At 43.8% G+C, this 26398-nt stretch overlaps 1 protein-coding gene across 2 annotated transcripts in view; it reads left to right on the plus strand.

The window, feature by feature from the left end:
• Nucleotides 1–26398, plus strand: part of CCNYL1 (cyclin Y like 1) — a 261805-nt gene that overhangs the window by 167289 nt on the left and 68118 nt on the right. Inside the window, exon 7 of one of the 2 annotated variants that reach the window (XM_029606367.1) lies at nt 548–667. The exons of the other annotated variant lie outside the window; for it this stretch is intronic. Within the exon in view, the coding sequence (XP_029462227.1) occupies nt 548–667 (120 nt within the window). The remainder of the gene's footprint in view (nt 1–547; nt 668–26398) is intronic. 2 annotated transcript variants of the gene reach the window in all.

Genomic DNA, 26398 nt, shown 5'->3' on the forward strand with positions numbered 1-26398 from the left:
CACACTTTTACCTGGACACCATGTTTTGCAGTAGTAGTAACTTCAGTTTTGCATAGATTGATGATCCAGTAATTTACTCTCCATTAGAAGGGTCTGGCTTGTATGTTTCAGTAGATGCTCCACATTGCAACCCTTGGCTTGGAATTCCCCATGCATTATGGCTGATTCATGCCTGCTTGTTGATGGAGAAAGCAAACTTGCTTATCTGTAAACTGGGTTCTCTATAGAAAGCAGGATGAATCAGCCATAGTTAATACCTACCCTTCTCTCTGGAGAGCCCACTACCACACTAAAGCTTAAGCTGTGGATGAGACCGAGGGGCTCATGAGGCAGTGCATATGGTAACTCCTGCTCATGCTCAGGAAGGCTTTTACTGAGCTCTTGAGAGCTGGGTTTGTATTGATATCATTGGATAATGTTACACACTTGCTATGGCTGATTCATCCTGCTGTTTACGGAGGACCCTGTGTACAGGTAAGTAAACTTCATTTTTGCTGATGGGTGCTTTCATGTAGCTTTTTTTCCCTCTTTCATTTGTTCACCTTAGCGTGAAGGAGTTCCTGATGATTACTATAAGCATGACCCTGATCACAAACACATCTACCGTTTTGTACGGACGCTGTTCAGTGCAGCTCAGCTGACTGCAGAATGTGCAATAGTGACGCTGGTAAGTGACTCTGCTTCTTGTGGTAGCCAGCCAGAGTTTCTCAAAGAAATTCAGTATATTCAGTACTTTTAAAAAAAAAAACCTAAAAGATGCACTTTTTCATTTAATGGCAATAAATCCCATTCTTAAGTCTTGTCAGTGTCACGGTGTAGAATGTTTGTAATGACACTGAAAATGGTAACAAAAAATTGAAGGATGGCAGTGCTGGTAGCTTGCTTTCTAGAGTAAGGGTCCCCAAACATTTGGGATGAGGGCAACATCAGACCTTTCAAACCACTGAGGGCCAGGTGAGTTTGCTGAGTAGGGGAGATAGTTATTGTCTTCCCTCTTCCCCCTTTTTCTCCCCTCATAGTTTTCTGAGCGAGGTGAAAATGCCCTTGGTTTTTGCTGAGGTAATGGGCAGAGGTGAGTAGTGTTCAGAGAACTTAAGGGGCTTCCAGTGATGACAACAGTTGGCAGACATCTTTTGGTAAGCTTCATGTGGACCAGCGGTTTTTCAGTGAAGTGTTGCTATAACTCTCTCCTTTGAATTTTTGTTTTACATATGGCAGAACTGAGTCTGTGGACAACTTTGTCATTCAAAAGAGCCTTGGAATATCATCTAAACTGAATGAAAAGTAGAAAACTCGGGAGTACAAGATGGTGCCTGAACCTACTGCTTTAACTGGAGAAATGTCTGAGGCTATATTAAGAGACCTAATAAGTTGTCTCAGCTGTAGTAAATAACAAATTGTAAAAACTTCAATCATCGCTGGATGAGTTAAATGAAAATTGGAATCTAATAATGCTGTTATTGCGATGGAGCAAAGTATCACAGCAGGAAGACCAGGTGGAGGCCCTAAGTGTGAACATACTTGAGTTACAGAGAGAGAATCAACAAATGGATAAGATTGAAGAATCAGAGAATCATAGTAGGAGAAACAATATTCAAATTATTGGCCTGCTGGAGAATATGAAGGAGATTGTTTCAAGGGCCTCAGATAACCATCAAAAGAAGAGAAACGTGTCATTAATAAACTGCATCGAATTAGAGTTCTCAGATCAATACTGAAAAACCAAAGCTAGTAATTTTAAGTGTTTAACTATGTGGATAAAGTGTAGTTTGCTTTTTGCACAAAAAAATATGAACAATAATCTATTTGCTGACTTCTCGGCCATGGTATTGGCAAGTTGAGGAGAGATCGCTCCCTATTGTAAACAGTTATATCATAAAGGTATTAAGTTCTCTCTACAGTTCCCAGAGAAGTTGTTTTCATGCAGGTAACATGGATATTTTTGCTGGCAAGGATGAAGTGAAACAATATGTAGAAAGTCTTTTCTTTCAAGTGACTGTATATTCATGTTTCTCTTGAAAACCCATGAGAATGGTCATGACTTCACATAAAGGATTCTTTCTTTAGTCATTCAGATGTATTTTGAATATTTTGCAATAATGCTGTTTTATTTGTAGGACTGATATTTAATCCTGTCATGGGCTGCTCTGCGGAGGAAGGAGAAAGGCCAGATGGCTAGGCAGGGCATTCCTAGGAGAGGCCGGGTGACCTGAAAATGCTGTCTTCTGTCTGTGGCAGCCATTATTCCTCACAGGTGGAGCCCTTAGTTGCAGGCAACCGCCAGGACTTTCCAGATGGGAAAAGGACCTGAAGATCAGGTTAAGAGCAGAAGCAGGTGAAAAGACAAGGACCAGTTTGGAGCAGGAAGCAGCAGCATAGCTGAGGACTAATATTGCAACTAGGAGACACAAGAAGAAAGCCAGGAAATGGACAGATTAATGGTGTCTGGCCCAGAGAAGTGCTAAGAGCTGCTGGACCAGCAAAGGTATGGCAGGTTGGAGCTCCTTACATACATGTCTTTTTAGACAACACCTAATGCTGGTCCAAAAGGGAGCTTCCGGAGGCAGGTCTCCCTAACTTTGCATCACTTCATATTTTACTATAGGATTCTTGCTGATTGAGTCCCAAGGAATGCCAGTTTGATCCCTGCTGCCCCTGTCAGAATACCTCCCACCCCTCCCGGGCCTCTCAATCTTGGCTTTTTTTGGGTGCTCCTGGCAAAATTTGGCCACCAGTTTGTCCTCCAGGACTTACCCATTCCAATCCACCAAGTAGTGCAGGTGTTCCATGATTATTGTCCGCCAGATTCTGGATGCCAGTTAACTCTTGATGTCCTTTCACCATGACTGACGCTACAGGAAGGGATTGTCTTCCTGAAAAAGGATTGGGTTTATAAAGCTTCAGAAGGGCCATATGGAGCACTGGGTGAATACGTAGATTGGCTGGAAGAGGAAACCTGAATGCCATTGGATTTTTGTTCTGGAATCAAGAATGATAAATTTCTGCTTGAGCTTAACTTGATGGTCTCTTACTCCTTATGAGTATTGTTGAGACCAAGACCTTGTCCCCTGCTGTAAACTGGGGAGTCCTGGTGTCTGCAAATGTTTTCTGCAAATTCTTAGCCGTTCCAATTCACTTTGGACTTGTGCTTACAATTGTTAAAGCATTTGCCCATTGTGCAGCTGTAGGGATCCTGGACTGCCGAACCTTCTTTGAATGGAAATGGGGATGGATACCATAATTACAAAGAGAGGTTTTAGTCAGAGTGCTCAAAGTTATATTTAGACTCTGCCATCGGGGGTAACTGCACCCAGTTTGTCTGATGAAAGTTGCAGAAACAGTGGAGATGCTGCTGTAGTCAGATTTAGCCATTCTGTCTGTCCATCGGATTGCAGACCAATATGCTGACAACAAATGGAGTTAGAAATTTAGTTCTCTCATGCCAGAAATATGTAACAAACTTGGGTGCCTTGATTTGAGATGATAGACTGTGAAAACTGACTTCTTTTCAAACTAAAAGACCTGCTGTTTCCTGGGAAGAAGGAAGACCCGTAGTGGGTATTAAATGGGCCAGTTTAGTAAATGAATCCACCACCCCCAGAATCGTGGTCTTCCCTTGTAAAGTTGGTAGATAACTAATAAAGTCCACTGATACCTATTCCCATGGTCTTGAGGGTACTGGTAATGGCAAAAGTAGTTCATAGGGACAGTGATGAGGCATCTTATTTGGGGCACATACTTCATAAAAGAAGACATACTCAGCTATATCCTGGGTCTACATTGGCCATCAAAATTCACAAGGCAACTAGTTTTTTTTAGTTTTATGGACTTCCAAATGTGACATACCTTCTGGTACATAGTTGAGTCTTTTTATAGAGGAAGGTTTCTTGTCAGCTCCAAATAGTGTCCTGTTCTCCCTTTTCCAATTCCTGAAGTCAAGCTTGTACAAATTCATCATGCTGCAGGTTCCCCCATATTACTACTTGCAAATTAAAATTTCTAGTTCCAAAAGTGAAGTTCTCTGATCAAAGGATTCTGGTGGGAACTTCTGGTTCTGCAGATTCTTTCCCTTCCCTCTGGGACAAAGCATCTACCTTACTGGTCATGGAGTTTGGTAAATTAATATGAAATCAAACTGGGAAAAGGAGACTACCTAGCTTGCCTTGAATTTTGTTGCGGATGGTCTTTACGAATTCTAAATTCTTGTGGTCAGCGAAACCCTGCACTTGGTGACAGGCCTCTTCCAGGATGTGACACCATTCCACAAAGGCAGTTTTTATAGCCAGAAGCTCCTTGTCATAAGCAATTCTTTTTAACACTTGTAAGCTTTCGAGTATAGAAGGCACATGATGGAGGTCTTTAGGTCCCTTCCTTTGTGATAGTATAGCCCCAATAGTCACTCTTGATGCATCAGCTTCCACTATAAATAGTGGTTGTGGGTTTGGGTGTACTGGGATTGGGGCCATCATAAAGGTTGCCTTCAGCCAATCAAATGCTAACTGCTATTCATGGGTCCACCTGACTGAGGAACCCCTTCTTAACCTCCATTGGAAGGGCTGTCAATTTGGAAAAGCCCGGGATAAAACATAGATAAGTTTGTGAACCCCAGGAAACATTGGATTTCTTTAACTTTCTTTGGAGCAGGCCATAGAGCCACTGCACTGACTTTATGGGGACCACTTGTATTCCTTTAGGAAATTGTGTCCCAGGAATTTCACAGATCACTTGTCAGATTCATATTTCTGAAGCTTGGCATACAGATTGCGTTTCCAGAGACAGTCCAGGACCTGACAGACCTGTTAGACATGCTCTTCTAGATATTCAGAAAATATCAAAATGTCATCCAGATAGATAACTGTACTCTTGTCTAGCACGTCATGGACAATTTTATTCTCTAGGTTTTGAAAAGTAGCAAGAATATTTCTTAAGCCACATGGCATTACCAGATACTCAGTGGCCATAGAATTTTCAAAAAGTTATTTTCTATTTATCGCCTTCCCTGATCCAGTTAATATTATATGCTTTCCTCAAATCGAGTTTAGAAAAAATTTTGGCCACCTAGAGGCATTCCAGCAGTTTATAAGAGGCAGGGGGTGACGGTTGCTAATGCTTATGGCATTCAGAGTTCATTATTCAATACCAGGCTGGAGGGAACTGTCCTTTGGCACAGAAGATGGGCGCTCCTGTGGGTGAAGTCAAATAAACCCTTTCCCAGGTTTTCCTTCAGGTATTCCCTGAGGGCCTTCAGTTCCAGCTTTGATAAAGAATAGATTCTTCCAAAAGATATTTCTGCCCCTGGCAGTAAATTTGAGGCAATTGTGGTGCATGTAGGGGGAGAGTATCTGCTTTCTTTTTGTTGAAAAGTCTCTCGTTATGCCGCATACTTTTCCAACAGTTAAGTTCATCTTCAAATGCCAGAGGGCACGGATTTTCTTTTTCAAGCCCTAATTCCTGGGCGGCTTTATTGGGCATACAGTTTTGCTGACAATGTTGATGGGATCATCACCTGCCAAATCATCCAACTGATGTGTAGCTCATGTTGTGCCAAGCATGGAAGACAGAATGACTAAGAAATGTGGTGCTCTGAGGAGGTCAAAAACCAGAGTTTCCTGGTGGTTATGCATCATAGTTAACATGAGAGGTTCCATCTCAGTGGTTAGAGGCCCTGATAAGGGTGAGCTGTCTGTCACTACCATGATGCTTAACTTCTGTCGTATGGGGACCTGATTTTACTGAGCAAACAAACAGATGCTCCAGAATCAAATCATAGTGAGAGCAGGAGTTTTTATTTTCACAAGAAAGTTTAACTGGAATAATGACATGTGAGACATATGTCCCCAGGGAAGTGTTAATACTCAGAGGGATAGCATCTTCCTGACCCATTCCCTCTACTGAGGCCAGGAATCCAGGTTTCCCTGCTGAGGACAGCCTTGATTGTGAGGTCTACTGTGGCAGGAATTCTGAAAACTCCCTAAGATACCACTATAGAGGCATAAACCCTCTTGATGGTGCCACTCTTTTTCCTTCTCTGAGGCATCGTTTCATGCCATCAACCAGCAAGCGCATCTGAGAGGTGAACTGTCTGTTCTTGGGGCTACCCTACCCTCTCTGGGTTTATAATTCTTTCCCTCTCTTGGCTCCATTCTCCCAAAAGCATCTCTCAATTCTTGTGCATAATGGGGCCAATGCAATATAAATCGCGGAAAGCAGGCACTGAAAAGTCAACGCCCGCTTTCCTAACACGCGCATGGTGCTCGCAAGGAGGGCACCATGCAATATCCAAATTAGGCAACCACGGTTGCCTGTTACGAAGACCAATGCCAGCCAGTAAAGAACCGGTCATCTGCCAGTAATGAAAATGTCCGCCGAGCGGCAGCCATTTTCATTACTGGCAGACGGACGGTTATGAAAACAGACGCCGAGTTTACTGGCGTCTATCTTCATAACTTGGCGGTCTGCAGAGTTTAATGCCTGCTCCAGGCAGGCATTAATAGCTGAGCGATAAATGTGCGTCTGAGCGCACCTTTATTTTTTTTGTATGCGGAGTGAATGAGTAATAGGCTCATTCACATGCATTTGCCTGTGATGAGTGCTATTACATTCACTCCGCGTCCGGCGTGGGTTAAATAGGCGCTAATCCTCTTATTGCATTAGGGGATTGATTAGCACCTATTAAATGCAATAAGGGGATTAGCGCCTATTAAATAGGCGCTAATCCCCTTATTGCATTAGGGGATTGATTAGCACCTATTTAACGATGCAATACAGTGCACTCGGCTGAGTGCACTGTATTGCATCGTCCCCAATGTGAGCAAGGCCTCTAGATTGGCTGGGGGTTCTAACCAGGCCAGTTCATCAGAACAAATTAAATTTAAAAAAATCAGAATCTTATAAAAACAAGAACCGAAATGTTTGTACCTAAAATATGTAACAAGTGATATAAAAAAATGAGATCAAAGCCGAGGAGGAGTGAGAGAGCAAAGTATCCAAGTAGTAATTGTAATGTCCATAAGTCCTTGAATGAGGTGCTCCAGGTGCAGTCAATATATTCACATCAGTGTATTCTGTGTCAATATATTCCATACTCATAGTTTTAAATTGGTTGCTTCAAAGTACATCATTGTATTCCACCTATATTAAAGATATTCAAGAGTAAAGAAGGTTCAAAATGATTAGGTCCCCAACTTGACCATGTTTTAACTGCTGGCTTCTTCGGGAGGGACACAATTGTTAGGAAAAAAGGGAATAGCAACATAAAGAACTACTATAAGACATTCAATTATCTCAGTAGTAATGCAAACAGGTAAACGTACTAACAAATACATATCTGAGAACCTTCAGAAGTCATTTACTCTCTATGCATTTAGAAGAAGCACTACTCCACAGTGGTGATCAAACACTAAATTATGCTTCCTAAAGGGTAAAAAGCTGTCAAAACTGGTGCAGAAAGGTTACATGACTTACAAAGACCAATCAGGATGTGAGTAATCAGGTTACATGAGAGAGATTAACCAAAGACAGATCATTCACTGTCTCAATTGGAGACCAAAGAGGTGCAAAGAATTTAAAGAAAAAAACCCACTGCTGTCACCCCCTCCCCCCCCTAGGACGAGTTCAGACAATGTCTATAGCAAAGAATCTTAAATCTGAATTAGTATGCTTAATGGCCAACCAGCATGTAACTAAAGGAGCATCTTAGTTTCCGCTGCAAATGTTGCTGCAAAGTTCATAGATGTGAGTACTTAAAGTCCATGAAGTTTTGCCAACAATCAAGAGATTACAGGTTCATACGATAATGTAAACCACCTATGAGGAATCAGTATGTATTTGTTAGTCTGTTTATCTGTTTGTATTATTACTGAGATGGTTGAATGCCTGTAGGTGCTGTTTTATAAAAATCTTTCACTTTAGTAGTTCTTCATGTTGATATTCCCTTTTATCCTAACAGTTGTGTCCCTCCTGAAGAAGTTGGCAGGTGAAACATCGTCATCTCGGGGAACCTAATCATTTTGAACCTTTACTTCTGGGGGAATTCTGATCTTCTGCAGAGCGCAGAATTTGGAGCAGGCCCCAGCGGCAAGCAGAGCCCTTCCCACTCGCGGTGAAGATGGTGCAGGCCCCAGTGTGCTGCAAGCGGAGTCCATCCCGCTCATGGCAAAGATGGAGCAGGTCCCAGCAGCTGCGAGTGGAGCCCATCCTGTTCGTGATGAAAATGATGGTCACCGCTCGTGGTGAAGATGGAACAGGCCCCGGTGAGAGTGTGTCTGTGTGTAGATGTGTGAGAGACTGCGAAGGTGGTATGTGGGTTGTGTGCTGGAGAGAGGGAGCCTATTGAGATTGTGAAGGAGTGTGTATGTGAGCCAGGTTGGGAGCTGGTGTGTAAAAAAGGAATTGTGTGTAGGTGAGGGTGCTTGCTTGTTTGTGATACAGGGAGCGTGTGTGTGTGTGTGTGTAAGAAAAAGGAAGCCTGTCTGTAAGGGTGTGGGGTGTGTGTGTGTGTGTGTGTGTGTGTGTAAGAAAAAGGAAGCCTGTCTGTAAGGGTGTGTGTGTGTATGTGAGAGACAGGGGAGCCATTGTGCAGGTGTGTGAGAGAGAGGTAGTCTGTGTGGGGGCGTGTTCGAGAGAGAGGGAGCATGAATGAGGGGATGTGTATATGTATATGAGAGAGGGAATCTGTGTGTGTATTTTTATGTTGGGACAGAAGGAGCTTGTGTGAGGGGCAATACTGAGAGAGGCTGTCAACCACTGGGAATGGAGATAGAGTGGAAGGGATTGAGCCTAAGGGGAGAGATAGTGGAGGTTGGAGGAGTTGGGGCCTGAGATGGCAAAGTGAAAAGAAACTACTCTTACAGCGTACTCCTAGGGAAACTCTGCTCAAAATATTTAAAACTCTCCATCTTTAAGTAATAACTTTTCTGTATTACATTTTAAATTATTTAGACTGTCATGTACAGTGTGTTATTTTGGCCAATATAAAGTTTGCAGATTTTCCCCAGGTGTAAACCTTCTTTACTCTTGAATATCTTCACTTTGTGTGGAAAGAGTGATGCACTTTGAAGCAACTGATTTAAGTCTATATATTGATGGGGAATACATGGATGTGAATATATTGACTGCTTTTGGAGCACCTTATTCAAGGTCTTATATGCATTCAAATTGTTGCTTAGATACTTTGCTCTCACACTCGTCCTTGGCTTTGTTCATACTATTGATATGAGCTGTTCTATATCCACTTTTGGACTTTGCTATAAAAAATGACGACACAAGTTCAGTATGAGCTAATGCTTTACTAAATTCTAAGGTGACAAGGAGTTTGCATTTTTTACAATATAAGTAGGAACCTTCATTTTTGGGTGTTTTCATACTTTATTTTTCCTGGGAATTTATAAGGGTTTATTAAAACAAGAACAAAAACAGGAAAAAATCACTTGAAAAAATTGGCTCATTTTTGTAGGTAAATACTGGAATTTAATTTTTGTGGACAGAAGCCAGGACCATAAACAATATTAAGCAGATTCTCCCACTCATCAGCAATCCCATCTCTTTCTCCATGCCCTGCCTAGCATCTCCTTGTTTCTCCCCCTGCCAAGAATCTCCCTCTTCCTCCCCCCCCCCCTCATTCCCCGCACTGCAACAGCATTTATCTTTACTGATGGTAGCTCCAGGCTTCTCTCCTCTCCTTCATCCGCATGCTTACTTGACACTTCCATGCTCTGCAGCACTGCGGGTCTGCTTTTGTGCAAGGCCAGGGAGCCTGCTAGGAATTGCTTCTAGTGGACTAGGCCTGCTTCAAATGCATTCGTGGCACCAGACGGCAGGTACTTTGGCTGCTTAGGGGGTGAAGAGGGTGAGACTTGAAAAATGGCATGGACTGCATTCGAAACACAATATGCACTGGCCCACAATGGCTTCCAGCAGTGGCTGGAGGCCTTGAAATGCTGCATCTGCAGCTCTGGAACATCTTTCTCATCAGCCTAAACTTAAGGTGAATATCTGTTTAAACTGATTGTCATCTTTGGGGAAAAATCCTGGAATTTATGGGTGAAAATTGGTTTTCTCCTAGGACAAGCACAATGGTAGTCCTCACATGTGGGTGACATCCAATGGATCCCGGCACGGAAAACATTATTCAAAGTTTCTAGAAACTTAGAATGGCAGACTGAGCATGATCAGCCTGCTGCTATCCGCGCGTCCAAGTGAGGTCCCCCTTCAGTCTCTTCTTTTCCGTGGTACAGTAGCCTAGTGGTTCTAGAGCTCCAAATCCTCGAAAGTGTTTTGCTGTTTTTCACGGTTATTTCTGCGTCTGGTCCCCCTTCGTGTTCGGTTCCTCCGTTTGATAGGTACCCTTGGCTTTTACCTTAGTTATTCGTGGTCAATTCCAGACTCCCACCAAGGGTGCCCTTCTGTCATCGACTGCACGCTGGCCTCTTTCTTTCGATGGCGTCATCAGGTTTTTGACGTGCCCCCAGTGCCTGTGGACCATGTCCATCACTGATCCGCATGAGGTGTGTATCCTCTGCCTGGGGGCCTTGCATGTCATTCGGGGGTGTCGTTTGTGTAACCAAATGACCCCCAAAAAGGAGTCATACGCACCTGGATAAAATGGCGAAGCTCTTCGTTTCTAAAACCCTCCACTTCGGCTACGGTATACTCCATGCCTAAGGACCGTGGAGAACTGTCCCCATCTCTTCCCCTGGTGTTCCTCCTCTCTAGAACCTCTAAGGATCAGGAGAGGGAGAGCGATCCTCTGTCTCTCCCCTCCCCCTATCCTCAAGGTCATAGTCTTCCTCTGCGCTGGGGAAAGACCGGGCTGAGTGCCGGAAATCCAGGAAGCATAGACACCAGTCACCGTCCCACCACGGGTCCAGTTTCGGAGCAGCATTGGCGGCTGCTGAGCAGCCATCGAAGCGGCACCGGCCACCAGAGACCCCATCCTGTGGTACCCCCGGTAGCCCGAGTTGTTCCCTACCAGCAACGGTGTTGGGCGCCAAGCCTCCTCGTGATCCCTCAGAGGATGTGCCGGCGATGCCTCGTCCCCCTCCATCAGTCCTTACTACCCAGGACTTTCAGGAGGAGTTGGACCACAGGGTGCAATTGACGGTGCTCAAAGCGCTACAGAGCATCAAGCTGCTGGGGCCACCGGCCCCCATACCGGTGCCCGAGCCTCCGCCTTCGATGTTTGCACCCCTGCTAGAACATCTGGAAGTCCTTCTTGGCGCCCTACTGACGCAGCCAGTGTCCGAGAGGCCTTTGCCTCCTCGACCACCAACGCCTTCCACCGGAACGATCCCAATTCCTGGGTCCTCCGAGGAGGATGAGGCCTCGGGGACCAGGCGCCCATGCCCATGATTCCCCGAGCCGCCACCGGTTCCTCCTGGCGTATCACGGCTGATGCCTTCCTCGATGCCCGGGGGTCCATCAATGCAGTCGGTGCCCCCAGGGCCTTCTGTGACCCTGGGGCCAGGCCTACTGTCCCTCGGCGTCCGGGTCCTAGTGAAGAGGAGGATACCTGTGATCTGTGGGATGGTGACTCCTCTGACTCATCCTCAGAGTTCTCAGACGACCCCCCTCTAGGAGCCTTCCCCTCCGGAAGAATGGAGTCTACCTCTGCCAGAAGAGCTGTCATTCGCCAGCTTTGTAAGGGCCATGGCAGAGGCCATCCCCTTCCAGCTCCTGTCAGCGGAGGATACCCGTCACAAGATGCTGGAGGTTCTCCAGTTCATCAATGCTCCAAAGGATATCGTGGTGGTGCCAGTCCATGACATATGTGGGAACATGTGGTGTCTGTTCCTCTGTAAACAGGAAGGCTGATGTGACTTATTTGATTCAACAGGCCATGGACTTTGAACAACAGCACTTACCCCTCCAGTCTGCGGTGATAGAGTCCGCACCTAAAAAGGCCAGACGCTCCCGGACACACGCTTTTGCCCCTCCGGGGCGCAAACAAAGGGAGCTCGATTGGCATAGGGAGGAAAATGTTCCAGCAGGCTATGCTGGTGGCCTGTATCGTGGCCTACCAACTATACATGACCCAATATGACCGCAACCTGTGGAAGCAGTTCCAGGAGTTTGCAGAGGGCCTTCCCCCCCCTGCAACAGCAGGAGTCCCTTGCAGCCATTGCCACGCTGGGGCTTGAGGCGGGTAGACATGAGGTCAGGTCTACCTATAACGTTTTTGAGTCCGCAGCCCGCCTAGCCTCCGGAGGTGTCGGCACCAGACAGCTAACTGGTTTGGCCTTGGGCCTCCGGTCTCTGACCAGAGGTTCAGGACAGGCTTACGGACATCCCCTGTACAGGCGAGAACCTGTTTGGGGATAAGGTGAGAGGTCATGGCACAGCTGAAAGATCAGCATGAATATTCGTCAGCATCTCTCCGCCAGCCACTCTGAAGATTCTTCCACCACCAGGAATTCCTCCAGGCCGGGCTCTTGCAAGCCTTTTTACCGGCCAAGGGAGTACTTTCCTCCACCTGCCCATGCCCGCCCACCTCGGTCCAGCTCTAGGGGTCGGGGCTGGCAGCAGCGAGTTCCAAGGGCCCAACCAGCCCCAACAGGCCCTGTCCGCCGGTTTTTGACTGGCAGCGAGGGGTTATGAGCCAAACGCCATTTCCCCTGGTGGTCGATCCCCCAATCGGTGAGTTTGCCTTCGGGTTGTTAAGTTAGTTTTCTTGCTCGTATTTTTTGCTATGTTACGAGAGTGAAGGAGGATCTCACATGGACATGCGGATAGCAGTAGACTGGGCATACTTAGTCTGCCAGTCAAAGTTTCTAAAAACTTTGACAAAAGTGTTCCGTGATTGGGCTCCATCTTGTCACCCACATGTGAGGACTAACATCCTACTGTCCTAGGAGAACACCTGTTACAGGTAAGCAACTGTGCTTAACCTGAAAACAAAGGACCCTAAATATGTTACATTAGTGGGAAGCAAAACTGGTAAATGTTTAGCCATTCTGATGAAAAATAACAATTCACAAATGCTTCAGAAATAGCAATAGTGTTTGAGCAATAATATAGGTCTTTGTACTCCAAAGGACCATGTTGTTGCATGAAGAGTTCTTTCAAAAGTTGGCAATACCACAATTAACATGATCAGTGTGAACTTTTGGATGCCCCTATCAAAGAAATCGAAATTAGGAAGGTTATTAATTACAGTTGATGATCACTTGTGCCTGATAGATTTGGATCAGAGTTTTATAGAATTCTCTGTTCTCAGTTTCCTCATTTGAAAAAGCAAGGAGATTGGGATCCCTTGAAAAGGGTCAGAATTTCAATATTATAGTATTGATTCCTAAACTGGGGGGTGAATGCAGTTTACCAAAATTATATTGACCTATTTCTTTGCTTAATAAAGATTTTTATCTGCAGTTCTAGCAAATAGAATAAATATTATTAAATAACTTATACATCAAAATCGGTGGTCAGTATTTTAAAATCTGTTATCCATTTGTCCAAAAACTCCTGGAAAAGAAATGTTAGTTTGGATACAGAAAAAGCATTTCATAGGGTTAATTGTTAATATATGGGTACTAGAGAAATTTGGGTATGAGTTTATAGCTCAGGTGGTTGTTGTATAGAATCTGAGAGAATACTTATTAATGGAAAAGTTAACTCAAGAATCCAACCTACAGAAGAGGGGGCCTAGACAAGGCTGCCCCCGTCGCTATTACTTTTTGTTTTAATGTTCGTTTTCTTTAGTTTTATTGCCAGAAATTCTATCTTTTTAGGGGATTAAGATAGAAACAAAACAGCTAAAATTGTTTATTCGCTGATGATATGCATCTTTTATATTGGTAACCTGAGGGACTCACTGGGCAGTAGAATATTTTGGAAACTTTTTTTGGGGGGGGGGGGGGTCTCCAGATTATCTATAAATCTAAAGCACTCCCTTTACACAAGTTGAATTGAGCAATGGCTGATGTCTTTTCCATTGAAGTGGGCAGAAGAGAATCTAAAATATCTTGGTATTAAAATTAGATGACATGTTAGGAATATATATTCTTTGGAAAAACAGAGAACTCTGCCATTATGGGCAAAAGTGCTCTGCTAAAGATGGTCATATTGCCTAAAATTTTATATCTTTTACAAATGTTATTCTTTTGGGAGAAAAAGTGATACACTGTTTTTGATCAATGATTACTACATTTATTTGGCAAATTAAATCTAGAATTAGATATAATTTAGGAGGCAATAAAGAGTTCAGAGGACTATCATCTGATTTGAGAATGTGTAATGTAGCCCGTTTGTCAGATCTGTCCATGAATAGGTGAAAAAGGATGATAAATATAATCACAATTTTTTAATAATTGTTAGTACAAGCACCTATAATTTACTTCATGGGAAAGGAATTAAACTTCCAGAAATTTGTCACAAAAATATTTGGTTTATTTCTGTTAAGGCATGGAGATGGTAGAGAATTAAGATGGAGCATACCTCTAAATTCCTCCCTTTCTTAAAGCTTCAAAGAAATGTTGATGGATCTTTATTTTAAGAATGGAAAGAGAAGGGAATTGTAATATAGGACAACTAATTCCATGATACAGAAGGTTTCCTATCTTTTCAACTGAGAGAAAAATGGGATATGTCATTGTTTATAATGTAACAAGCCGTTAAGCCCGTTAAAACGGGCTACATCCCTCTGTCTCTCACCTCCCCCTCTTTCTCTCTCCCCTCACTCTTCACCACCCCCTCCCTCACCCACTCCTCCCCACCCTCCCTCTCCTATCACTCAGTCCCTCCCTCCCACTCAGTCTCACTCACTCCCTCCCCCCTCTCTCCCTCCCTCTCACTCACTCAGTCCCACTCACTCTCACTCAGTCCCCACTCCCTCCGTCCTCTCCCTCAGTCCCACTCCCTCCCTCAGTCACCCCTCTCCCTCTCACTCAGTCCCAGTCCCTCCCCCTCACTCAATCCCTCCCTCCCACTCAGTCCCTCCCTCCCCCCCTCCCTCTCACTCACTCAGTCCCACTCACTCTCCCTCAGTCCCACTCCCTCCCTCCCACTCAATCCCTCCCTCCCCCCCTCCCTCTCACTCACTCAGTCCCACTCACTCTCCCTCAGTCCCACTCCCTCCCTCTCTCTCCCAGTCCCACTCCCTCCCTCAGTCACCCCTCTCCCTCTCACTCAGTCCCAGTCCCTCCCCCTCACTCAATCCCTCCCTCCCACTCAGTCCCTCCCTCTCACTCAGTCACTCCCTCCCACTCTCTCTCTCCGTCCCTCCCTCCCACTCAGTCCGTCCCTCCCTCTCTCGCTACCGCCCGCTACCGCCGTCGCCGCCGCTCGCTACCGCCGTCGCCGCCGGTACCGCCGCCGCTCGCTACCGCCGTCGCCGCCCGCTGCCGGTACCGCTGCTGCCACTGGACGCCGCCATTTTTTTTTTCTTTCTGAAGCTGCCTCAGAGCGACGTGCTCGCCCGCACATGCGCGGTAGAGCTGGTCTCTACTGCGCATTTGCGGGCCGTCGGTCACAGGCCATTTATAAGGTAGATAGGGGAAATCTGGGGAATATTAGCATAATGAAATTGAAGACAATTTTGGGACACCAGTAGTAAAGACAATAGGATTGACTCATGATACTTTGTTTAAAGAGAAGTAGTATCCGTGTTTTCTTTAAAGGTTGACTGATTTATGTCATGAAGCCTTGGGAGAGGTTAACAGCTGAGGAGGTTCAAAGAGCATTTGAACTAAAATAGGAATTTGATATGTTAATTGAGAGAAATACAGTTTAAAATAATACATAGAATATAATACCCAGTATTCTTGAAATATAAGATGAAACTCTAGGACTCTGATTTATGTGAAAAATGTAATTACCAAATAGGCACATTATTTTATTTCACAAACTGAACTCCTTTTAGAGGAAAATATTTGTTTGGAGAAAATCTTGAATTGTATGATCAAGTAGTCTGATAAATTAATTTATTTTGGATCATTTAGCATAGATCAAAGGTTGCCTAGAGGGGAGCAACAGTTGGTTCTATTTGCCAGGGTAATTGTAATGATTATGATCTTATCTTCTTGGAAAGGAGATGAGTTGCCTACATTTTGAAATTGGAAAATGTCCATGAAGCAATGTGCTCTAATGGAGAAAATGAGAATCTATGCAAAACAAAAAAGTATACATTATTCTTCTGTCAATATTGGGGGAAAAAGTAGGACATTTTTAAGGCGTTCAGTTAGTCATCCCATTTAGTCTATAGGGCTCTTTATGCAGGGAGAAGATAGTATATGGAATCTGCTTGTGTGAGGTATGACTGGTTAAATGTATTGTGTGTAGGTGATGCATGAGGGAATAAAATAGGGAAAATCTTCTGTAGATTGTTTTGGTTGGTTACTACATGTAAAACAGTTGTGAGATTGTAAATTTCATTTTCTTCTGTTTTTTGTAAATGCTTGAAAATTTACCTTTACATAATTTATATTCACGGGTGAGTGATGTGAACTATTTCAACTGACAAAATCTTGATAAATTGATTAGGAGAAATTCAAATCTTTTTAGTATTTGAAGAATTATCATCTTTTGACGCTCACGCATGCCCACTCTCATCCTCTCTGACCTCTTACTCATGCCCAGAAGCAGTGGTAAGGCAAGGCATATGAATTTGGAGACTAGATTCTCTACGGAACGGTCACACTATTAGAGCAGCTGGGAGAAGGGGAATGAAAGAGGAGAAAAGGCTGGGCAGTGAGTGGCAAAAAGAGGTAATATATCTATTGCTGGGCATCGGAAGGGCAGAGTAATACTGGGCAGAAAATTCATCAATTACTAAAAATGTTTCCATTTTTCCTATTGACACTCACTCCTGCCCTCCCACTCACTCCTGCCCTCCAACCCTTACCCAGCAACAGTAGCATGCCCCTTCTCCTCCTTTTCCCAGTAAGCTTCTTCATACGCTCTTCCTATTGGCCATGGCTCCTGCTGCACCATAGTTCCTATTTTTTGTGCAGAAAACTTGGTTTATGTTTATATATCTATCTCAAGTCAGTCATACAACATACACACACACACACACATATGTTGTATGACTTTGACTTGAAATAGATATATAAACATAAACCATGTTCTCTGCACAAAAAATAGGAGTCATGCACATAAATTATATTTTGCTGTGTGCTAAGCTTTTTCTTTGCGCAGGCTTTTCGGTTTGTGCACATTTAGTCCCGAAGCATTAGTATACCATTAGCTGCATTGGGAGTTAAAAAAAAAAAAAAAAGCACGTGCGTTAAACTATGCTCTGGATATCAACACCCAGTTTGTGTTCAGCTTTTTGCATCGGTCCTTTTGGTTTGCTGTCCCTAAATCTCTTTTCTGCTAAGGTATTAAGCCACAGTTAGTCATATTTTAGTGCCAGCATGAAGGTTAAGGTGCTGAGCAGTGATATAAGGGAGGGGAAGGCAAGACACTAGCTGAGATTTGGTTAATGCTATGCACAGGTTATCTGTTGCTGGAGATTTGAAGGAGGACTCTTATGAGAGAGAAAAGGACAGGGAAAAAAAAAAGGCAAGAATGGGATAGTCAGGCCAGGCAGGAGGTAGGTGAGGGGAGCAAGGCAAAAGAACTGAGAGAGGACAAAGATGGAGGAAAAATGAAGGAAATGATCAGAGCTGCGAAAAGGGTGAAATGTACAAAGGCAGAGAGAAGATTAGGGGGTTGGTAGTTAGAAAATGGGAAGTGGAGATGAAAATAGGTTTTGGTTTTTTTCCCCTTCTATCAATAGATATATGTTGGTATAAAATAGATGTTCCTAGGTGCAGGAAACCCTGTTCAGTGTAAGCTAGCTCACAGACTACCTCTAAAACTTATTGATATGTCTGAGCAATGAGTTGCTACAAATTCTGAGCATGAAATAACTTTAAAGGAACATGGGTAAATCTAAGTCTTAAAAAAGCCTTGTATTATAGAAAATACTTAATTTACACATGCTATAGAAAATTAGTCAGGTAAATATAAATGGCAGTTTTGTAGTAGGTTCTTTGGGTTATTGCCTTCTGAATCTAGAGACTGCAAGATAAGAACTCTATTTACATTACTTTATCTTTTTGGATTATGACATGTTTTTCCATCTATACGCAGGCTGAATTAGCCATAACGTGGGGTAACATCTGATGGCCAGGGCTGGTGCAAAGTTTTTTGCTGCCCTGTGCAAATAATTACTGTGCTGCCCCACCCCCCATCCCCATGCCCTTGGTTGGGGGGGGGGGGTTTCCCATGTCTCTCTCCACACTCTCTTCTTACCAAACTCCTTCCATCCATGCTGAGACAGAATGCCATTGCTCATAAAGCAGGAGGCACCGCTACGTTTTGCACCATTATCTGCACCATTGTCACAAAGTGCTGGCCATTTATGTCTGGGACATCTTTAGACATGCAACAAATACACTTTTATGCAGCGAATAAACCCCTAGCCAGTTTAAACTATCACTAAATTATTAGATAGAAGAATTTTATTAATTAACGCTATATGGGAGTGAAGTTTGAGGTCTATACAGAACAGGACAAAAATGACAATAGGCGGGTGGCACCTTATAAGCTAACCAATTTATTGAGGACAGAGTGCATCGAACGAAATGGACTCTGTCACTAAAAGCTCATGCCTCAATAAATTGGTTAGTCTGTAAGGTACCACCCACTTTTTGACACTTTTGCTACACCAAACTAACATGACTATTCCTCTGAAAATTTTCACAGGATAGGACAGAATCCCAATATAAACCCTGCAACTGTATTCAGGAAAATTCCCCCAATAAAGGGGCAGAGTATAACAAGGATATTTCCCCATTAACATCCACCATATAAGAAGAATAATTCAAAATAACCTCCTATTAGGAAAACAGAACAAATCGGGCTGCAATAGATCCCTACACAAACTTTGCTCTAGCAGAATACCTCACCTCGGCAAAAATGTACAGCACAGAGATGCTAACCAAATACACAAACAGATCATAAAATTCAAATAGAAATTTGCAGTCGAAAACTGAACTGGAAACTGCATCAGATTCTGTATACAGTGTAGCAATGGAAAAGCAAAATCCTCACTATATCTCATAAAACAAATACAAACAAGAAATATAAAATATCAACCACACTAATAAAACAATATTTCAAAACAGCTGATGAACAGAATAACATCCAATAATTACTCATTAAAATTAAAACTAAAAAAAAAAATACCAATAAGATTTCAAAACAGCAAACCTCAAATAAAACCAAACTGAAACCTGTGATCTTTCGATTTCCACTCACCCTAAGATTGCTGTGGATTGAGTGAAGAAGAGGTTACACAAATTTTATTCTCTCCCTCTTTCATTCACACGTTTATTCTCTCACACACACGCACTCTCACTAGCGCTCTCCTTGTCCATATGGAAGAGAAAGCCAATGAGTGTGTGAGAGCTTGTGCATATGTATGAAAGCCTTTGAATGTGCATGTGAGAGAGAACCAGTGAGTATGAGAGCACCTGTGCAAGTGTGTATGTGTGCTTGTATGAGACATAATGTGTGTGTGTCCCCACACTCATTGGCTGTGTCTCATACAAGCACACATACACACTTGCACAGGTGCTCTCATACTCACTGGTTCTCTCTCACATGCACATTCAAAGGCTTTCATACATATGCACAAGCTCTCACACACTCATTGGCTTTCTCTTCCATATGGACAAGCTTTATGATAGGCTCTGTCTTACTCCAGGCTTCTTCTTCAGCCACTGCCAGAGGGGTTGTGCCATTGCCCTGCTGGGCCTCTTGTTGTTCATCGTGGGTGTTAGAGGAAATGCCAGCAGCCCTCTGTGTCTCTCGTTTGGCCACAGCAGGAGGGTATGCGGGAAGCAAATGAGGTGCTAGAGCCCTGCTGGGCCTGCTGCTGTTCACCACGAGCAGGAGGGGAGATGTAGGGGCCCTGCTGGGATCCATCAGCAGCCATAAAAGCAGAGGCACTTGCATTCTGGGGGCAGTACCCCCCCCCCCCCCCACCAACCCCTCCAATGCTTCCAGGTCAGAGGTCAATTCTGCTAGCTGTTGCCGCTCTCAGCCTGGTTAGCAGTGCAGAACCAGGAACTTAAAAAAAAAAATACTACTGCTTGGAGGAATCGTATCCACTCTGCTTAATGGGAGCAACTTTGTCCTCCTAAGAAAATGTTGCAGCAGCCCAGCCCTCATTCCCTTACATTTTCACTACTGTCTGCAGGGCAGGCTCTTAACCAAGATCCTGGATTAGTGAGCTCACATTAAGTTCAGAAGAAGGTTCTACAGGTATACTTTCTGACCCACTTCTGGGTCTTCCTCCTCATCTCCAGAGAACCTTGTGGGTAAAATGGGAAAGACACTGAGTGTTAATATAAGCAAGGATAAAGATCCTTGGTTGGAAGTCTTTGACCTCCTCCAAATATTGGACACACAGTCAGAATCAGCAGTTTTTTCAGTCCATGACATTCTTAATCGGTTACAGATGGGAATGTGAAAGACTCCTATTTCTGGTATCTCAGCAGCTAGAAAACTAGATCTCAAGTAGTCAACGGGGTTGAGTCATCCAACAACCTTATCAGTCCATTATCGGGTCCTTGCTGAAAAAGCGAAAGAACTATTTCAATTTGACCTCTGTGCAAAGACCATAGGCTACTCAACAACTTTGGAAAGAAAGTATTTGAGCTCCATGCTTCCTTCTTGTATCTCTACTCACCAGTTTTATATGGTGCAATATCTACATGACTGTATTCAAAAATTAAATCCTGCGGTTAGCAACCATTTATTACTCCCAACCACTGGATGCAGAGGAATGCATAAAAGTCTTCATTCTGACTGATTCCATCTCAGTATTCTTTAGTCTCCAAAGGAGCTCAATGTATGGCATGTTTAAGAGCCAGTAGCATCCGAGATGATGTACACAAGTTGGCAGACCTCCCTTCTCTGGGGGGGCAGCTTTTTTTGGCAAAATGCTCAGAAAAACAGTTGCTCAAATAAAAGAACAGAATGTGGCAGTTCAATCCCTCTCAATAGCTCCCGAGCAGCCTTCCTCTTATAGGTGTTCCTTCTTTCCTTAAGAGGCAGTACTTTCAGATGCCCATTCTGGCCTTTTCAACACTACCACTTCCTGCTTCTTCTGGCTCAAAAACATACTCCTAGGGGAAATCTGCTCACACATTTTCTAAATTCTACAAAATTATGCACCTTTATTTGTCAAAAACACAATTTTTTGCAAATGTTTTGCATTTCAGTGCAATCGAGTATTTGCATTTAAATATTAGTACATAAAACAGCCTTCACATTTTTCACTGTCCCCCACTCAACCCACTCTGAATTGAAAATGCCCCTCTAACAGTCGTAGATATATATGGAGTCATGTTCTCCCTTGTACAGTGCGCTCTTCCCCCCCCCCCCCCCCCCCCCCCCCCCATGACGGCTCTCGTACCATTCTGCATTCCGCAGTAGCGCAGAATTCCCCTAGGTCTAAACAGCAATCACTGCTGGCCAGATCTTGGCAGCAAGAGTTAGCCTAAAATGTCACAACAGGCCCAACCTAAGCCTGAGCCCAGTTTTTGATCCTTCCGAGCATGCAACAGTTCTCCATTCCAGTGGTGGACAGAATCCAGGCCGCCTTGGTTTTGTCGAGCTAAATCACCAAGGACCTCTGGGACCTCAGGATCGTGGAATCTAGATTGTTTGCATTTTTCCTGGATATTATCCTTTCTGTATTGCTTGACTTTCAATCCAAACCAGTCTCACTTGACACAACTTCATCTGAAAGTGCATTCACTTCAGTAGTGAGTAATAGAGCCAGTCCCAGTGGTTCAAACATGGACACTGCTTCTAATCCCGGTATTTCCTCATCCCCAAGAAATTGAGTCTTGCGGCCCATTCTGGATCTGAGAGTCTTGCGGCCCATTCTGGATCTGAGAGTCTTGCGGCCCATTCTGGATCTGAGAGTCTTGCGGCCCATTCTGGATCTGAGAGTCTTGCGGCCCATTCTGGATCTGAGAGTCTTGCGGCCCATTCTGGATCTGAGAGTCTTGCGGCCCATTCTGGATCTGAGAGTCTTGCGGCCCATTCTGGATCTGAGAGTCTTGCGGCCCATTCTGGATCTGAGAGTCTTGCGGCCCATTCTGGATCTGAGAGTCTTGAACAAACATCTACTCAGAGTCAAAATGAATTCCCTCAGCATGATTTTCCCCTCTGTCCAGAAGGTAGAATGGATGTGCATTCTCAATCTGAAAAGTGTGTATGCTCATATACTCATCCATCCTTTCCACTATTACTACCTTTACTTCAAGGTAGATTCTTTCTATTAGTACAGTATACTCCCATTTGACCTGTTGGCAGTTCTGAGACTTTTTACCAAATGCCTCACAATGGTAGTGGCACATCTATGTTGCCAGGGGATTCAGGATTTTCTGCACCTGGATGACTGGCTAGTCACAGTACCCTCTCAGGAAGGGTGTGTTGCTCTCACTAAACAAGTCTATCCATCTTCAGGATTTGGTATTTCTGGTGAACTTCAGGAAGTCAAATCTAGTGCTGACTCAGAGGGTAAAATTCATTGGAGCATGGATAGACTTGCTGCAAGAGGTGTTTCTACCATCTGATCAAGTGAGCACCAAGAGATCACTGATTTACAAGCTGCTAACTTCTCAGCATGTGACAGCCAGTGAGATTTTCTTTGCTTTAGGTCATATGGCAGCGGCCATTCACATAGTTCCTTAATCTGCCTTCATATGTTGCCTGCATTGGGAGTGTGTGCTGTCAATGGAATCAACTAACCCAATCACGGTCTGCATGTTTCTGGAGACATGAAATGGAAATTATGAGGTTGGTTAAACCCCCATGTTCTTCTGGATGGAGCTCCACTTTACACTCTCCCCCATCAAGGAACCCTAGCAACAGATGCCTCTATGAAGGGACTGGGCACCCATACAGAATCCTTTTGGACCCAGGGTACTTGATCTCTTGATGAAAGCCACTTTCAGATCAATCTACTGGAAAGCAATAACAATGTTAACACATCTTTAAAGAGAGACTGTCTTGATTCAAACAGACAACCAAATTGCCTTGTTTTATGTCAACAATTAGGGGGGTACCTGGTCATGGACCCTTTGTCAGGAAGTGTTAAAGGTTTGGAAGTGGACAATCACGAATTGAGCTTCTCTACAAGCCATCTATCTTCCAGGGATCTCAACATGCTGGTGGATCGCTTCAGAGTATTCGTCTACACAATTGGTCTCTGCAACAATTAGCAGTTGTCAGTCTATTTGACTTATGCAAACTGCCATCAGTTGATTTATTCATTTTGGAGTTGAACAAACCTCGACAAACTTTGCTCAGTTCTACCCAGAAATTTCAGGTTAGCTCGGCATACTCTCCTAATCAATTGGGGAACAAACCTATTGTACACTTTTCCATTAATACCATTGATCGCCAGGACAGTACAAAAGCTTCTCCAAGACCATACTTGCTTGATCCTCCATAGCTTCAGTATAGCCCAGACAACTATGATTTGAATATCTATCTTGTACAACTTCCCAATCAGTCCCCCTATATATATCTGGGAATAGACCATGCCTTGCTGCCTCAAGACAAAGGAATGCTGTATCTGAATCTTCCATCCCTCAGCTTGATGGCTTGGGTGTTGAACATACTATAATCTGTGTCTACCCAGAGACATTGAAGATATAGTGGTTTTGGCTAGGAAACCTTCAATTAGGATACACTATGCCTTTAAATGGAAAAGATATTCCATCAAACTCAAATTGTGCACGAATTCTCAACCATTTTCATTTGTTAGATGGTATTCAGCAAAATAAGGTACTAAAAACAAATATTCCCAGAAATAGCTAATCCAAAAATAGCAAAAGAGAACAATACAAATGTTTATTCTAACTTTATCATTTAAGTTTCTAAAAAAGTTTTTTTTTTAGTTCTAAAACATCTTCAGACATGCCTAACAATTTTCAAAATTATATAAATGCTACACAATCATAAAAATAAATCTCACATCTGATTTATAAACACCTCGCACTCTATATATCATACCACACACACAGCGTCGCTGTTTTTTTCAAAACCACCTTATATCCATATTACATATAGCACTAACAGCAGAAGTAAAACATTATATACAGAAGCTCTCAAACTTATCTGCAAATAAGACTATTCTATCTTTATATACGATGAAATGTCTCTAAATCAAAGATGAAATTGTACTTAGATTCTCACAGCTATCTGACTCATGAATGTTTTTGGTACTGAAGCCCAAATATCTTTGGGTCCCTGATATACCCTTGAACCCCAACGCGCTAGCTTTACCCCTTATACAGTAAGGGGTAGTAGCGCATCGAAAATGCACGGCCAACCGCTCCCCCCCCAAAGCTAATAGCGCCCGCAACATGCAAATGCATATTGATGGCCCTATTAGTTATTCCTGTGCGATCCAGAAAGCAAAATGTGCAGCAAAGCCGCACATTTTACTTTCAAAAATTAACGCCTGCCCAAAGGCTGGAGTTAATTTCTGCCAGCGCCGGGGAAGTGTACAGAAAAGCAGAAAAATCTGCTTTTCTGTGTACCCTCAGACTTAATATCATAGCGATATTAAGTAGGAGGCCCCAAAATTAAAAAAAACATTTAAATTAAAGAAAAAAAATTAAAATCGGCCCGTGGGTCTGAAGACAGATGCTCAATTATGCCGGCGTCCATTTTCCGAACCTGTGGCTGTCAGCGGGTTTGAGAACAGATGCCGGCAAAATTGACCGTCTGCTGTCAAACCCGCTGATAGCTGCCGCTCCTGTCAAAAAAGAGGCGCTAGTGACGCGCTAGTGTCCCTAGCGCCTCAGTAAAAAGCCATGGGTTTTCTTGCTCCCTCTGCTACAGCTTATTTCTTTTGGAGCCACAGGAGTGGGTTTTTGCTTGGCCCTGCAGATTTGTCTTCACTTATAAACCTAGATAGGTTTTCTGCCACTTAATTGTCAGTCACATGGCATATTGTGCAGCATCTGTCAGGGTTTTTCCCTCTTTTTTGAGTTTTCATTTGTTTTGACCCGATGCCTCAGAATGAAGAAAGCCAGCAGGTTTTACAAGTGCCTTGATGCAAACATACTAGATCTATCACAGATCCCATCCTGATAGATGTGGGCTTTGCCTGGGTATCCCTGTGGGGCTGGCTGGAACTCATATGAAGCTCTTTGCAAATTTAGCCCAGCCCATCAGCATTAGATGCACTGCACTGAAATCAAGGTGCATCAATATCAAGCACCAGAACCTGGGGAGACAGACTATTGTCTACCCCCTTCCACCCAATGAAAGTGCTGCATATGCATCCTTGATGTTGCCATTGAGCTCCAATGATGTACATTGGGTAAAGGAGAAGCATGTACATAGAAGCACAATGTTAAAAGCAGAGACATTCTGGCAGCAGCCTTGAATCCCCTGAAATGTTCCTGTTGTGAGAACAAATCCCTATTAATCGCACCAGTATCCAAGAGTCTGGATGTATGCACCAGTACATTCTGGTGTCCCAGGAAGATGTGGCCTCTCTGCTGAATTCCTATCCTGTACTGGTATAAATTATCTTCGAAAGATAATGTGATCCTGAATTGTCAGAGGAGCATTGGTGCCCCAGCATTAACAGCATCTCTGTCAGTGCAGATGAGATTTGAGGCATTACTGGTTTTCGTAGAAAAATAGACATCAAGTGCCACCAATGCCAATCTCCAGCACACCAGTAGGAAGCTTCACCAATGTGCAGAAGTTCATTGGGATCTAGGCCCCGACAAAGGCTATCCTCCCCAAGGCCTTGTCTGCTAGTCGGGTGAGATCCCATTCCACATGGCTGACATATATCCATTGGGTCAGGATATTCCTGGAGGTCTCTGATCAAGAGGAAGTCTATAGGTCTCCCCTCAGACTCCTCTCCTTCATGAGAAGGAAGAAGGTGGTCTGATCCTTTGCCAACTTGTGAAGAGAATGGTGGACACATTCAATTTGAGTTGCACAAGAGAGTCAAGCGCTAAGATTCTCAACAATCTTCAGTTCATCTATTTTTTCCAGGGGGTATCTTGGCAGTGTGCATTTGTGAAATCATTTAGGAGATCTGGCTGGGGGCAGCAGCTACCACGCCAATAAGTAGCAGCCAAATCCACTTTTGAGAAGGCATTCAATACCCCTGGGTAGGGTTTGCCTGTCCTTGGCTGTCTTGAGAGGAAATTTGTTTTTCCTAGTAGCATAACCTCCTACCAGCTCATGTGCCAGCATGAATGAGCAGTCTCTGCAGTGGGTATTTGTATTCACAGACTTGCATGGCTGTGGGTCTTAGACTTGCGGTAGGATGCCCAGAAAAGGGTCGCTGACGTGCCACACACAAGAGTGAGTTCCGTTGGAGGGAAGCAGTGGCTCAGAAAGAGGGCCACTGTGTAATGCT

This window comes from Rhinatrema bivittatum, chromosome 6, assembly GCF_901001135.1.
Source record: "Rhinatrema bivittatum chromosome 6, aRhiBiv1.1, whole genome shotgun sequence".
NCBI classification, from domain to species: Eukaryota; Metazoa; Chordata; class Amphibia; order Gymnophiona; family Rhinatrematidae; genus Rhinatrema; species Rhinatrema bivittatum.